At 45.0% G+C, this 13,901-nt stretch overlaps 1 protein-coding gene across 2 annotated transcripts in view; it reads left to right on the forward strand.

Moving 5' to 3' along the window:
- LOC307202141 (polyunsaturated fatty acid lipoxygenase ALOX15B-like) overlaps positions 1-8,969 on the forward strand; it is a 41,580-nt gene extending 32,611 nt beyond the window's left edge. The window contains exons 11-15 of one of the 2 annotated variants that reach the window (XR_013832819.1): positions 292-413; positions 4,034-4,134; positions 5,313-5,483; positions 7,205-7,775; positions 7,816-8,969. Coding sequence is in view for 1 of the 2 variants with exons in the window: in XM_079951856.1 (XP_079807982.1) it covers positions 292-413; positions 4,034-4,134; positions 5,313-5,483; positions 7,205-7,384 (574 nt within the window). In the remaining variant the exon portion in view is untranslated. Of the gene's footprint in view, positions 1-291; positions 414-4,033; positions 4,135-5,312; positions 5,484-7,204 lie in introns of both variants that reach the window. The other variant, XM_079951856.1, reaches the window with a different exon arrangement.
- Positions 8,970-13,901: the final 4,932 nt, after the last annotated feature.

Raw genomic sequence — 13,901 nt, forward strand, 5'->3', positions numbered from 1 at the left:
CCAATCTGTAGAACGCCCTCCCATCAGACGTCAAGGAAATAAACAACGACCTGACTTTTAGAAGACATCTGAAGGCAGCCCCATTTAGGGATGTTTTGAATGTTTGATGTTTTATTGTGTTTTTAATATTCTGTTGGGAGCCACCCAGAGTGGCTGGGGAAACCCAGCCAGATGGGTGGGGTATAAATAAATTGTTGTTGTTTGTTGCTGTTATAGTTTACGCCTCACAGAGCTACTATTCCGCACACAGTCTGCCTGGGGAGCCGGCCTAACGTCTCATTTTCCCTACAGCTTTGTCTCTGGCATTGTAGAATTGTACTACAAAAGCAACTTGTCTGTCCAGAGAGATTACGAGCTTCAGGCCTGGATCTGCGACATCTTCACAAAGGGCTTTCTGTCCAAGCGGTCGTCAGGTACTCCGCCAAACCCATTTCCTGCTGCTTCTGTTCTGCCCGCTGTTTTCCTTCCTTCGGGACTTGTTTAGACAGTCCGTCACACTTGGGAAAGCCTATTTAAAAGTATCCGCTGCCACACGGCTAACAATACCTCTGGTGTGCAGTCAGCTGCGATGCACCATTTCATGGAATCACAGAATGGTTGAGTTGGAAGGGACACCCAGTGTCATCTAGCCCAACCCGCTGCAAGGCAAGAATGTGCATTTAGCACGCACACCTGTTTTATTATGCTCTTCAGCCATGTCTGAGCCCCAATGCAGGTCACAGTGTGAAAACGCATGAAGGAAGCTGCAGTTAGACTGGGGGTACTTGAAGGGTGTTGCAATAAAAAAATTAAGGTCTTATATATAATAAATGTTCATAAATGTACCAAGCAAACACGTACATAAATATATAAACCACATGTCTGAAACAGCACAGGAAAACAGCCCTGGAACCATTTTGACACCCAAACTGACCAAATGATTTCTCTACAAGGTCAAGGAAAATGGGAAAACCTCCCCATTGCCTTTCCCTTCACAAATCCTGTCTTAAGGGTATGTCTGTGTATGAATAGGGTGAGCCTGTGACCTGGCTCAGGAGCTAAGTATTTGTCATTACAAAAGACTGGCCAGGCTCCCCAGGGTATCCAGTCAAGTGAGCATTAACTGGTAACCTGCCAGACAGGAGGTAAACAACGCACTCAGATTTCTGTTGTAGACCGCCCTTTCTGTGATGTAGGTATGATGTGTCTGGGGGTGGTCTTGGACTCCAGGGCTAGCAATTTAAAATGTCTATATAAGGGCGGGCACACCTTTGTTCTGGGCCCTCCTCCTCTCCTGCGGGTGAGGGGAGCACCCTGTTGCAACAGATCAATAAAGATCAGGTTTATTAGCTGCTTTGCTTCTCAGTATTCTCTGGTTGGCCTCTGTTATTTTCTCCGACTGATGGAGAACCTACAAAGGACATTATAAGGGCTCTTGTGTCCCCCATAAGGGAATAAGGGCAGATTTTTGTTTAATACAGTGTGTAACAGCAGAATCTCCAGACCCCTGGCAGTTGAAGTTGTAGATCAGGTTCCTAGGCCCTTTCCTCCAGTTGATGGGGGCAGGAGGAGATGCTGAGGGTCTTGGAGTGACGAGATGCTGGTCCATGGAAGCAGCTAGTGTCACCTGGTACCTTTTAGAGCTGGTAGGATGGAAGCAGGGGCGTAGCCAGGATTTTTGTGGGGCGGGGGGGCAGCCAAAGGTGTTTTTAAAGGAAGTCAAAGTTGTTGAGCTTTCCCCCTTGGATGGAAGCCAGGGAGCCCAACACTAGATGGCGCCAGAGCCAACAGCAGGCGAATTCTAATTTTGTCTCTGTCCTTTTCCTGGCTGAAGTTCTGTAACGCCAACAGTGCTGTAGTGGTTTGGGGTCACAAGGGAAAGGAGGAAGACCCGATCCTATTTCTGCCCTAGGGTCCCTGTCTCCAGCCAACCTGAATAAAATATTGGGGGGGGGGGGCAGGCGAGCATCACCCCATATAATTGATCACAAAATCTCTCTCTCCCTCTCAAACACACACACACACACACACACACACACACACACTATTTGTTTTTGTTTTTTATCATAATTACTATTGCATTTTCAATTTTATCATAATCACAGTTTCCGTGCATAATTCAATAAACTCAAACATCGCTCTAACAGAGCACCGACCTCCCCCCGCCCCTCTTTCTGACTTCCATACATAATTACATTTTTCTTAGCATTTCTATCACCATTTTCACCTTCTCTCTCTCTTTTTTTTGTATTTCCCCTCATTAAATGTAAATCACTTCCTTATATACTCATTACAAAACATTTCACCTCAAACCTACAAACGTTTTCAGATGTTTACAATGCTCTTTCATATACAGTGGTGCCTCGCAAGACGAAAAGAATCCGTTCCGCGAGTCTCTTCGTCTAGCGGTTTTTTCGTCTTGCGAAGCAACCCTATTAGCAGCTTAGCAGATTAGCGGTATTAGCGGCTTAGCGGCTTAGAAAAAAGGGGGGGGAGCGAAAAAAAATCGCAAGACGTTTTCGTCTTGCGAAGCAAGCCCATAGAGAAATTCGTCTTGCGAAGCGCCTTGAAAAACGGAAAACCCTTTCGTCTAGCGGGTTTTTCGTCTTGCGAGGCATTCGTCTTGCGGGGCACCACTGTAGAATATAAATTTGCTCCGGTCCTTTTGAAACAGTTCGTCGCACCGATTCCTGATCTTCCTCGTCAGCTCTGCTAACTCTACCACACACACACCATTTGAACAGCAACGGCCATCAAGTTTGGGGCCACCCGACCTCTGTTTATAAACCTCCAATGAAGTAGGGAATGCCTTCTTCCAAGGGGGCCTGCCCCACTGTCAAAATCAAACATGCTTTGTAAAGCACGACTCCCTTACAGACATATGGTACAAGATTAAGAAACAGGTCCCAAGAACAAAAATTTATGGAAAAATGGGATAGATATATGTTCAAAAATATAGTAAAGGTTCGCTATATATGCTAGCATTCGATTGACGTTGGAGAGAAATTGAGAAACAAGATTAAGGGTACATATTGATATAGGACACAGGTGGCGCTGTGGGTTAAAGCCTCAGCGCCTAGGACTTGCCGATCGAAAGGTCGGCGGTTCGAATCCCTGCGGCGGGGTGCGCTCCCGCTGCTCGGTCCCAGCGCCTGCCAACCTAGCAGTTCGAAAGCACCTCCGGGTGCAAGTAGATAAATAGGGACCGCTTACCAGCGGGAAGGTAAACGGCGTTTCCGTGTGCGGCTCTGGCTCGCCAGATGCAGCTTTGTCACGCTGGCCACGTGACCCGGAAGTGTCTCCGGACAGTGCTGGCCCCTCTTATTATATACAATAATAAGAGTACATTCATTTGTTAAAAAAAAAAAAATATACAACGAGACTGACAGGAAGTCCGTAGTGTTGGTACAAATATTATTTTGAAATAGCTTTATGTCTTTCTTTTTTCTTTTTTCTTTCTTTAGGTACGTAAAATTGACATACCATATTTTTCGCTCTATAAGATGCACCTGCCCATAAGATGTACCTAGTTTTAGAGGAGGAGAACAAGAAAAAAAAATCTCTCCCTCTCTGTGCAGCACCTCTCCAGTGAAGCGATGTCACAACAGCAAGAGGGATCGCTGCGCAGCGAAAGCAAGGATCCCTCTTGCTGTTCTGGCTCCTGGGAATGCTGCGCAGCCTGCATTCGCTCCATAAGACGTACACACATTTCCCCTTACTTTTTAGGAAGGGGAAAGTGCGTCTTATACAGCGAAAAATATGGTATAGAATTTGTATACATGTTGGAAATTATACTATAATATGCCGTGTAATGTAATATGATGATGTATACATATGTGACATAAGAACATTAATAAAAAGAAAAAATCAAAAAAGGAAATGGGACCCAAGATGCATGGTTGGGTTAAATCCCAGGCTGGTGGGTTTGAGAAAAAGATGGCCGGGGCTTGGACTCGCTGGCTCTCACGGTCCCCTTCCAACGCTACAGCTCTATGATTCTCTGTTTGGTTCAAGATACCTGTTGAAAAGGACTTGTCCTCTCGCTTTCCTGCAGGCATCCCTTCCTCCATCCGCTCTGTTCCAGAACTCATCAAGTTTCTGACCATGGCGATCTTCACGTGCTCAGCCCATCACGCCGCCGTAAACAGTGGGCAGGTAAGTGATTCTGCTCTCCTTCCTTGTCTGAGTACGGAGTATCTGTGTCAGGGATGTCTGAAGGTGCTGATTCCCATTCTGAAACATGCTCGTCTCTCTTTTTTTTGTTTCACAAGTTCATTCACACAAATAAAACCCTTAGAAATATAAGAATTGAACACAAGATTCTTCCAAATCTTTGGACTTCCCTCCGCGGGTTCTTTAAACAGTTTTGTTGTTTAGTCGTGTCCGACTCTTCGTGACCCCTGGACCAGAGCACGCCAGGCCCTCCTGTCTTCCACTGCCTCCCACAGTTTGATTAAACTCATGCTGGTAGCTTCGAGAACACTGTCCCACCATCTCATTCTCTGTCGTCCCCTTCTCCTTGTGCCCTCCATCTTTCCAGGGATTCTTCTCTTCTCAGGAGATGGCCAAAGTCTTGGAGCCTCAGCTTCAGGATCTGTCCTTCCAGTGAGCACTCAGGGCTGATTTCCTTCAGAATAGATTGGTTTGATCTTCTTGCAGTCCATGGGACTCTCAAGAGTCTCCTCCAGCACCAGAATTCAAAAGCATCCATTCTTCTGCGATCAGCCTTCTTTATGGTCCAGCTCTCACTTCCATACATCACTACTGGGAAAACCATAGCTTTAACTATACGGACCTTTGTTGGCAAAGTTAAATAACTTTATCAACTGCATATTATAAGTTGATCCAAATTACAACCCTCCGTTCTATCCAAAGTCTTTGTGTCATTGCAAGAGTTATTTAAAGCCCTCCAGAGAGTTCAAGTGTTTACAGTGTCCTTTTAAGTACATTCTCTGTTTGCCCCATTCTCTACTGAAGTTTTGATCTTACTGATTTCTGATTTTCCTGGACAGTCTTGTCATCTCTGTATCGTCCAATGATTTCATCTGCCAGTCCTTCCTCGTAGCTATCTTCTCATCTTTCCGGCTCCAAAACGTGCTTGTCACAGCGGTGTTTCTGTTCCACTGCAGTTCAACTTTTGCAAAATGCAAAAAAATAATAATTGCAATTTGTCTGGCTCCCTGCCAGAAAAGATCCTTTCTGATCTTTGGGGATAGTAAAACGAAACAACAACCGAAAGGAGGAGTGTTATGTTCTTCTGCTTTTAAATCAATAGATATGCGCTGAATTTGCAGACTCTGTTTAACTTTCTTCTGTCCTCCTCTGGGCTGCAGTTTGAACTGGGTGCCTTCATGCCCAACTTGCCATCGTCCATGAGGAAACCGCCGCCCGACGTTAAAGCCCCAGTGACGCTGAAGGAGTACCTGGACATCATCCCTGAGATGAACACCACCAGCCAAGTCCTCGCCGTCATCTGGGTCTTGCGGAACGAGGATTTTGACATGGTAAGAAAGGCGGACCTGGGAGAGACCTGGGTCCGCATCCCCACTCAGCCATATTATTATTATTATTATTATTATTATTATTATTATTATTATTATTATTATTATTATTTATACCCCGCCCATCTGGTTCGGCTTCCCCAGCCACTCAGAGCGGCTTCCAAAAAAATATTACAATACTATAATACATCAAACATTAAAAGCTTCCCTAAACAGGGATGCCTTCAGATGTCTTCTAAAAGTCTGGTAGTTGTTGTTCTCTTTGACATCTGGTGGGAGGGCATTCCACAGGGCGGGCGCCACTACCGAGAAGGCCCTCTGCCTGGTTCCCTGTAATTTGGCTTCTTGCAGGGAGGGAACCGCCAGAAGGCCCTCGGCGCTGGACCTCAGTGTCCGGGCTGAACGATAGGGGTGGAGACGCTCCTTCAGATATACTGGATCAAGGCCTTTTAGGGCTTTAAAGGTCAGCACGCACACTTTGAATTGTGCTCAGAAACGTACTGCGAGCCAATGTAGGTCTTTCAAGACTGGTGTTATATGGTCTCAGCGGCCGCTCCCAGTCACTGGGTGACTTCGCTGCCTCTCAGCCTAAGCCACCAGGTCAGCAATAAATCACATGGCACCAGTGAAGTGAGCTCGCTTCACTCAAAGCTCAGGAGGCCCAGGCCTAGTGAGCACAACAACTCTTTGCCCCAATGAGGCAGTTGCAAGGACTGATGGTCTACTCCTTCCCACAGCTCCCTAAGTCCCAAGAAATCTGAGACTGCATCCCTTTGTCTGTCTCTGCTCCACCCTCTTCACCCCCCCCTTTTATTTTGAAAAAGTAATAATCATAAATAAATAGGAATAAAAATATGGCCATCCCGCTACGGAGACCATTGTAACTATCCAACCTCCCAAAATTTCTCAACCTCTTGCGATGGTTTGACCCCTTTCCGTTTTAACAGTACAAATCCTGCAAACATAATAATAATAATAATAATAATAATAATAATAATAATAATAATAATTTATTTATACCCCGCCCATCTGGCTGGGTTTCCCCAGCCACTCTGGGCGGCTTCCAACTGAATATTAAAAACAATACAGCGTCAGACATTAAAAACTTCCCTAAACTTCAGTTGTCTTTTAGAAGTAAAATAGTTGTTTACCTTCCATTTCTCCTCAAAATCATTTCTCTGGCATATTCCCCGTCTTACCTTAATGGCACGTGTTAATTGATCATGAATGGCTATATCCCACACCTCTTTATACCATTCATTCAACGTTCATTCCCTGCTAAAAAATCTACAACACTTAAAATATAAATCCGGGGACATTAAATGAAATCAGGGGACGGATTTTGTCCGGGGACAGATTTGTAAATCTGGGGACTGTTCCCGGGAAACGGGGACGTCTGGTGTTGTTGTTGTTTAGTCGTTTAGTCGTGTCCGACTCTTTGTGACCCTATGAACCAGAGCACGCCAGGCACTCCTGTCTTCCACTGCCTCCCGCAGTTTGGTCAAACTCATGCTGGTCGCTTCGAGAACACTGTCCCTCCATCTCGTCCTCCGTCGTCCCCTTCTCCTTGTGCCCTCCATCTTTCCCCGCATCAGGGTCTTTTCTAGGGAGTCTTCTCATGAGGTGGCCAAAGTCTTGGAGCCTCAGCTACAGGATCTGTCCTAGACGTCTGGTTACAATAAACTAAACTGACCTTGCATCTCTTTCTCTGTTCCTGTTTTCAGAAACCTCTGGGGCAATACGACGACGAGCACTTTGTCGAAGAGGAACCGAAGCAGCTCATAACGGCCTTTCAAGAGCGTCTGGCGCACATTTCCGAGGAAATCAAGAGCAGAAACAAGTCGATGAAGCTTCCTTATACCTACCTCTGCCCAGACAACATAGAGAACAGCACGTGCATATAGAAGCCGGGTTTTGCAGCGCAGCGCATGTTTCCAGACCACGCTGACCGTGCTGCGGTGCAGCCTTCCTCAACCCGGCGCCCTCCAGGTGCTCGATACTACAACTCCCACCAGCCCCCAAGTCCAAAACATCTGGAGGGCGCCCGGTTGGAGGAAGGCTGCTTTTGAGTTTCTCTTTATGGAGAAACAGAAGCACAGCCCCACATCGCTAGAGATTTCTTTGAGTGCAGCAGGCTAGGGCCTGCGATTCTAAACACAGGGCAGGAATTCTGCAGCAGGCAGGCTCAGGCTGGCAGCATGCAACTTGAAGATTCACAGAACCCTTAAAAAAAAGAACCACAAAATATAAAGTGCCTGTTCTGATTGGGGCGGCATCCTCCCTGGAGGAGCAGGGGTGCAGTTTGGGGGTGCTCCTTAGAATCACAGAATTGTAGGCAGATGACCTTTGGGAATCTCTTCCAACTCTATGATCCTGTGCAGGGTGTCTCAGGTTTAATCCCTGGCGTCTGACTGCTGCCAGCCAGTGTAGGCAAAAGTGATCTAGCTGGACCAACGGTCCGGCTCTGCAGAAGGCAGCTTCCTATGTTCTCGTGCAACCTCAAATCTGGACTACTGTAATGCGCTCTCCGTGGGCCTGCCCTTTAGGACTAGTTTGGAAATTGCAGCGGCTGCGCTCTTCCTTGCGGAGGTGAGGCCAGCTGAAGCTTCTCCTGCACGTTACATTTCCTGTATCATTTCATACCCTTCCTTTCCCTCGTGCCGTAAAGGGATCAGGGGTTTGGAGAGGGAAGAACCACTTGCAGACAGCCAGGTTGCCGCTTGGCAGCGTGATTCGAACGCAGAGCTGTGTTTTATTTCCATTTGGCAGTGGGGGTGGGGGTGGTTAGAGATGTTTAGACAAAAATGCATGAGGAGGTCATTAACACACACACACACACACACACACACACACAAAACAGCAACCCAAACCCATTTCAGGCTGTGAAAAGAAAAAACGTCAATCCAGATAGCTTTGCGCCCTAGCGGATTTTTCAAACGAAAAACTCAATTTTCAAGCGTATGTAGTTTAAACCCGTTGTGGGTTTTGTGTCTCTTTGATTCCAGTAAGACTTCAAAATATTATTATTGTTATTTGTTAAGTATGTATACTGCCCATCATCTGAAGACCACGGGGCAGTTCACAACATAAAAATGCAAAATGCAAAAACAAAAGGAAAGAATAACTCCCCACCCAGTAAGAGCTTGTGGATGCTGGATTGCAAATGAACTGCTTTCAGGTCAAGGCAGAAAATGCTGCGTAAAAACAAAAAAATTAAAAATTATTGCATTTTGAAAATGACAGAGAAAGAATAAATTAAAAATTACGCCTGAATACACAAAAAGAATAAAAGCAAAGGGGGGGGGAAATACAATAATAAAGAGAAGAAGAAAAAGAATTAATGACGTACACAAAATTGTTCAAAGGATACAAACCATAATTTGAATATTCTATACAATAGTCTCCCAGAAAGAAATTATGTTTATATTTCTTTTCTTCCCTTACAATCGCTTGCTTTCTGTTCCAGTAAACTTGTTTGAATCCCTGTTATGTTAGTTGACTTCCCTCTATCTCTTTGCGACTTTGACACTTCTCCTTGGTTACCAACAATCTGCATTCCTTTATTCAAATCAATTTTTTCCCATTATATCTGTGAAATTAACCTAAGCACAACCAAGCATTATTTTTGGAACCATGTTTAGTCAGGTAGTTTTTGAAGCAAGCCCATTCCATTTTTTTACCTTGTCGCCTGAGTGATGCTGTTTTTAAGCCTCTAGTAGGCATTTCTGCCACCAACCGGCCAACTGTTGGTTGCTAGGGCAGGGTGTCTGTGTGTGTGTGTGTGTGTGTAGCCCTGCAGAAGTGTGGCTGGACCTGATGGGAGCTGGAGTCCACGATCCTCAGCAAGCGTACACTAGGACCGTATCTTAACACATGTTCAACTCGCGCGATTTCAACTGTGTATGGTTGAAATCCCACATGCTAAATGCAAGCAAGGCAGGGAGCTCAAGAGCTCTTTCTGCATCAATAAAACTCCATGCAGTTCTTTCTAGGTAAAGGTAAAGGGACCCCTGACCATTAGGTCCAGTCGTGACCGACTCTGGGGTTGCGGCGCTCATCTCGCTTTACTGGCCAAGGGAGCTGGCGTACAGCTTCCGGGTCATGTGGCCAGCATGACTAAGCCGTTTCTGGCGAACCAGAGCAGTGCACGGAAACGCCGTTTACCTTCCCACCAGAGTGGTACCTATTTATCTACTTGCACTTTGAGGTGCTTTCGAACTGCTAGGTTGGCAGGAGCAGGGACTGAGCAATGGGAGCTCACCCCGTCACGGGGATTCGAACCGCCGACCTTCTGATCGGCAAGTCCTAGGCTCTGTGGTTTAACCCACAGTGCCACCCACGTCCCTACAGTTCTTCCTAGTAAATACCATAATAATTATGATTACTTGTCAGCAGTTTGCGTAAAACAATTATCTCTAAATGTGGTGGCCTTGAATTTACGAGTCCGGCATAAGTGCCATCCGGCAGAAGGGAGCGTTTTGGAGACTTTCTGCAGCTGCCCCCTGGGCTCACTCGTCAACAGTTCTGATAATTGTGATGTTTCTCTTCCTTAATTTATAACTAGTATCTTGTCAACTTTGGCTCAACTTTGTGTTTGGCACTGCCTAGCAAAGTGCTCAGCCCAGCCCAGCTTCATGCAGCCTCACAGTTTAGGGGAGTTAGAACAATAAAACAATGAGATAAAACAATAAATGAAAATAACAAAACGAAGCACTAAAAGAAGTTTAGAAATAAAATGTAAGAGAGGATGAAAACAAATGCTAAGGGTTGGTTATAGAGCAGAAGCTTGCCTTAGAGTTGGCCTTAGAGCTCAAAACCCAGCTTCAGGCATTAAACATCCATCTTCCCGCCCAACCCTGTGATAGGAATTTTATGGTCTTAAATACAGTGGTGCCTCGCAAGACGAAAAGAATCCGTTCCGCGAGTCTCTTCGTCTAGCGGTTTTTTCGTCTTGCGAAGCAAGCCCATTAGCGGATTAGCGGATTAGCGCTATTAGCGGCTTAGCGGCTATTAGCGGATAAGCGGATAAGCGGTGAGGCATCTAATCATAAGCCTGCATTTTTATTAAAGCTTATATGTTTAATCAGGGCTTGTATTTTAAAATGAGCTTAAAGATTTTCAAATGTTTCATGCCAGGCAGAAGAGCAGCTGCCTAAGAACCTTGGCAAAATGTTTTTCTCCTAGACAAGGGGGCCCCCTGATTTATAGCAGAAAACAATTCTCAAAGTCGTAAAAAGGGAATTACAGGCTGACAGCCAAGGTTACACTGACCCTACAAATTAAGGGTTGATAAATAGTAAAATGAGCCATATCTTCTTCCTAAGGTTAAAAAGGCCAAGAGCAGTGAAAAGCAACTGGTCTGGCTGGCAGAAAGGGAGCATTTTTGGGAAGTCTTTTCTAAAGCTGTTTCTTTCTTAAACTAAGATCCTTTTAAGATTTCTTTTCCTTTTAAAAGGTTATTTATGTATTAAATATATTAGCTTAAATATAATTATGCAAAGGATTTAAGAAATGCTAGATTCTTATTTCATATAGTTGTAAGAGTTGTAACTATCCTGAAATTAAGTCAGCCACCAGCCCCCCTTGCCAGACAGAAGACGCCATCGAGCACTCCTGATATATGGTTGTCAGGCCTTTTGTTTAGAAACCTTCAAATGAAGGAGATCTCTCAATGTTGATGTGAACTCAAAATCCTTGACATATGTTTAAGATAAAAATTCAAGATTAACCATCTGTTTTGGAAGGCAATAGGGCAAGGAGGGCAAGAGGTGAGCTGGTAATTAAGATTCCTTGTTGAGACACATGTAAGATATATTACTACTTATTTGTCATTTATAGATAGAAGAATATATAGCTTTTTGTTTCCCATAAAAGGACAGAAGGAAATGGGTGTATCTTTTGTGATTGGTTCTAGCAAACAGCCAATAGGAATTTCAACCAGGCTGATTGGACAGAGGCAGCCACAGGAGGAGCAAGGGGGCTGGATTAAGGAAATATAAGTGCTGGCCAGAATGGCAGGAGGCCAGGCCAGAGCTTGGTAACCATATACCACTGTGCCTCATATTTATTTGTCTGACAAATAAATTATTATTTTAATTTCTCTATTGCTGCGTTGAATATTTCATTCCAGCTAAGCGTTAACCACAAGCAGGGTGCTACAGCGGCATAGCGGCTTAGAAAAGGGGGGGGGGAGGGGGAAAAACTCGGAAAAACTCGCAAGACATTTTCGTCTTGCGAAGCAAGCCCATAGGGAAATTCTTGCGAAGCACCTCCAAAACGGAAAACCCTTTCATCTAGCGGGTTTTTCGTCTTGCGAGGCATTCGTCTTGCGGGGCACCACTGTATATGGTAATGTTCATAAGTGTACCAACCAAGCACATACATAGATCAGCACAGGAAGGCCAACCTGGAACCACTTTGATTCCTAAACTGACCAAATGTTTTCTCTGCAAGGTCAAAGTGGGAAACCTCCCCATTGTCTCTTTCCTCACAAATCCTCACCCATTTAAGATATGAATAGGGTGTGAGCCTGTGACCTGGCCCAGGAACTAAGTATTTATCACTACAAAAAAATGGCGGGCTCCCCAGGCAATCCAGTCAAGTAACCTGCCAGACAGGAGATAAACAACAACAGCTGATAAAACAATATTCAAATTTCTGTTTTAGACCGCCTTTTCTGTGATGTATGTATGATGTTTCTGGGGGTGGTCTTGATCTACAGGGTGGCAATTTCAAAAGTCTTTATAAGGCCTTGCACACCATTTTTCTGGGTCCCTCCTCTCTCCTGCAAGTGAGGGGAGCACCCTGTTGCAACAGATCAATAAAGATCAAGCTTACTAGCTGCTTTGCTTCTCAATATTCTCTGGTTGGCCTCTGTTATTCTCTCCTACCAATAGGGAACCTATGTAAGGACTCTATATGGGCTCTTGGATACCCCATAAGGGAAAAGGGCATTTTTTGTTTACAACAACCCCATGCAGAAAGAGCTTTTCAGCTCTCTTTCTTGCTTGAGGGGGCAGGCGAGACCCAATCTGCATCCCATCTCCAGAAAGCGAAGGTTGCTTGGGGTGGGGCTATTCAAATAGACATATTTTTGCATCTGTGAGGCCCTGGGAACCAAACCCCTGCGTCAGATGCAATTGTACTGTGCAAGAAGCCATGTTGAGTGTGTTTGCGTGTGATTTGTTCCGGATGCGCTCAGAGATTGCAGCCCGAACCCTCATCGTGCCCCAGCACTGAACTCTCGCCGATGGGCTTCTGCCAGAAATGTGATTAATGCTTGCGCTTTCCCTTTTTTCTCCGTTTCCCGGCATGCGAAACTCTGCTACCGTAATTCTCTTGAGGCCTTTGCATCAGCCTAAAATCATTCCCCTAGCCTACAAGTAATGTCGGAGGTTAAAATACACTGGTTTTTTGCCGCTGTCGATTTTGTACCTGTGTTTGTCCTATCGACTTTCTGATTAGCAAAACAATGGAAATGGAAGGTACAAAGTCGCAGGGCCTATCTAGCTCTTATTTCTGTGGCTGACGAAAAGACAGGAGCACAAGAAAGCAGCTGGGACAGAGTCGGATCCTTCGTCCATCTAGTTCAGAAACGCTGACACACAGCCACAGAGTTCCTCCTCCTATATATTGAGCATTCATCTTGATTTGATCACACAAAGTTTATGCAGAGGTTACATTAAATCCTGTCTTTCCTGAGCACTTGTTCTGATTTGTTTTGCGGGGAGGCTGGAAGCCAACAATTTTATTGTGGGGTCCTTTAAATAAAATAAAATAAAAATACATCTTCCTGTTAATCATTCTGTACTTTGTAGTGTATTTGCTCATCATTTTCCAAACCACAAAAAGTTCATTTTTTAAAACAACAACATTGATTTGTTGCACTAGGGTGGACAGCGTGTTTTGACCCAGTTCCATTGCACAAACCTACATTTCATAGAATGTGGTAGGGAAGTTCGTTCATCAAAGGAAGTACTGATTTGGCATCTCCGAAAAGGAACTAATTCCAGACCGCATTTGTCCCTTTGCAAACAAACGAGCTACAGTGTTACCTCAGGTTACATACGCTTCAGGTTACAGACTCCGCTAACCCAGAAATAGTGCTTCAGGATGAGAACAGAAATTGTGCTCCTGCGGTGCGGCGGCAGCAGGAGGCCCCATTAGCTAAAGTGGTGCTTCAAGTTAAGAACAGTTTCAGTTAAGAATGGACCTCCGGAACGAATTAAGTACTTAACCCGAGGTACCACTGTACTTTGGTTCATCTTCCGTTCCCAGTTCAAGACGAGTTCGTCCAAATGAAAAGAAAATTCAGCATTCAGAATGCTACAAAGATATCCCTCCAGAGAAATCGATTTCATTGCACATTGATGATTATTTGTGCTCATGGTGCTAAAGGGGTGGCCATAGACTCATAGAACT

Source organism: Podarcis cretensis, assembly GCF_951804945.1.
Source record: "Podarcis cretensis genome assembly, chromosome: 13".
NCBI lineage: Eukaryota > Metazoa > Chordata > Lepidosauria > Squamata > Lacertidae > Podarcis > Podarcis cretensis.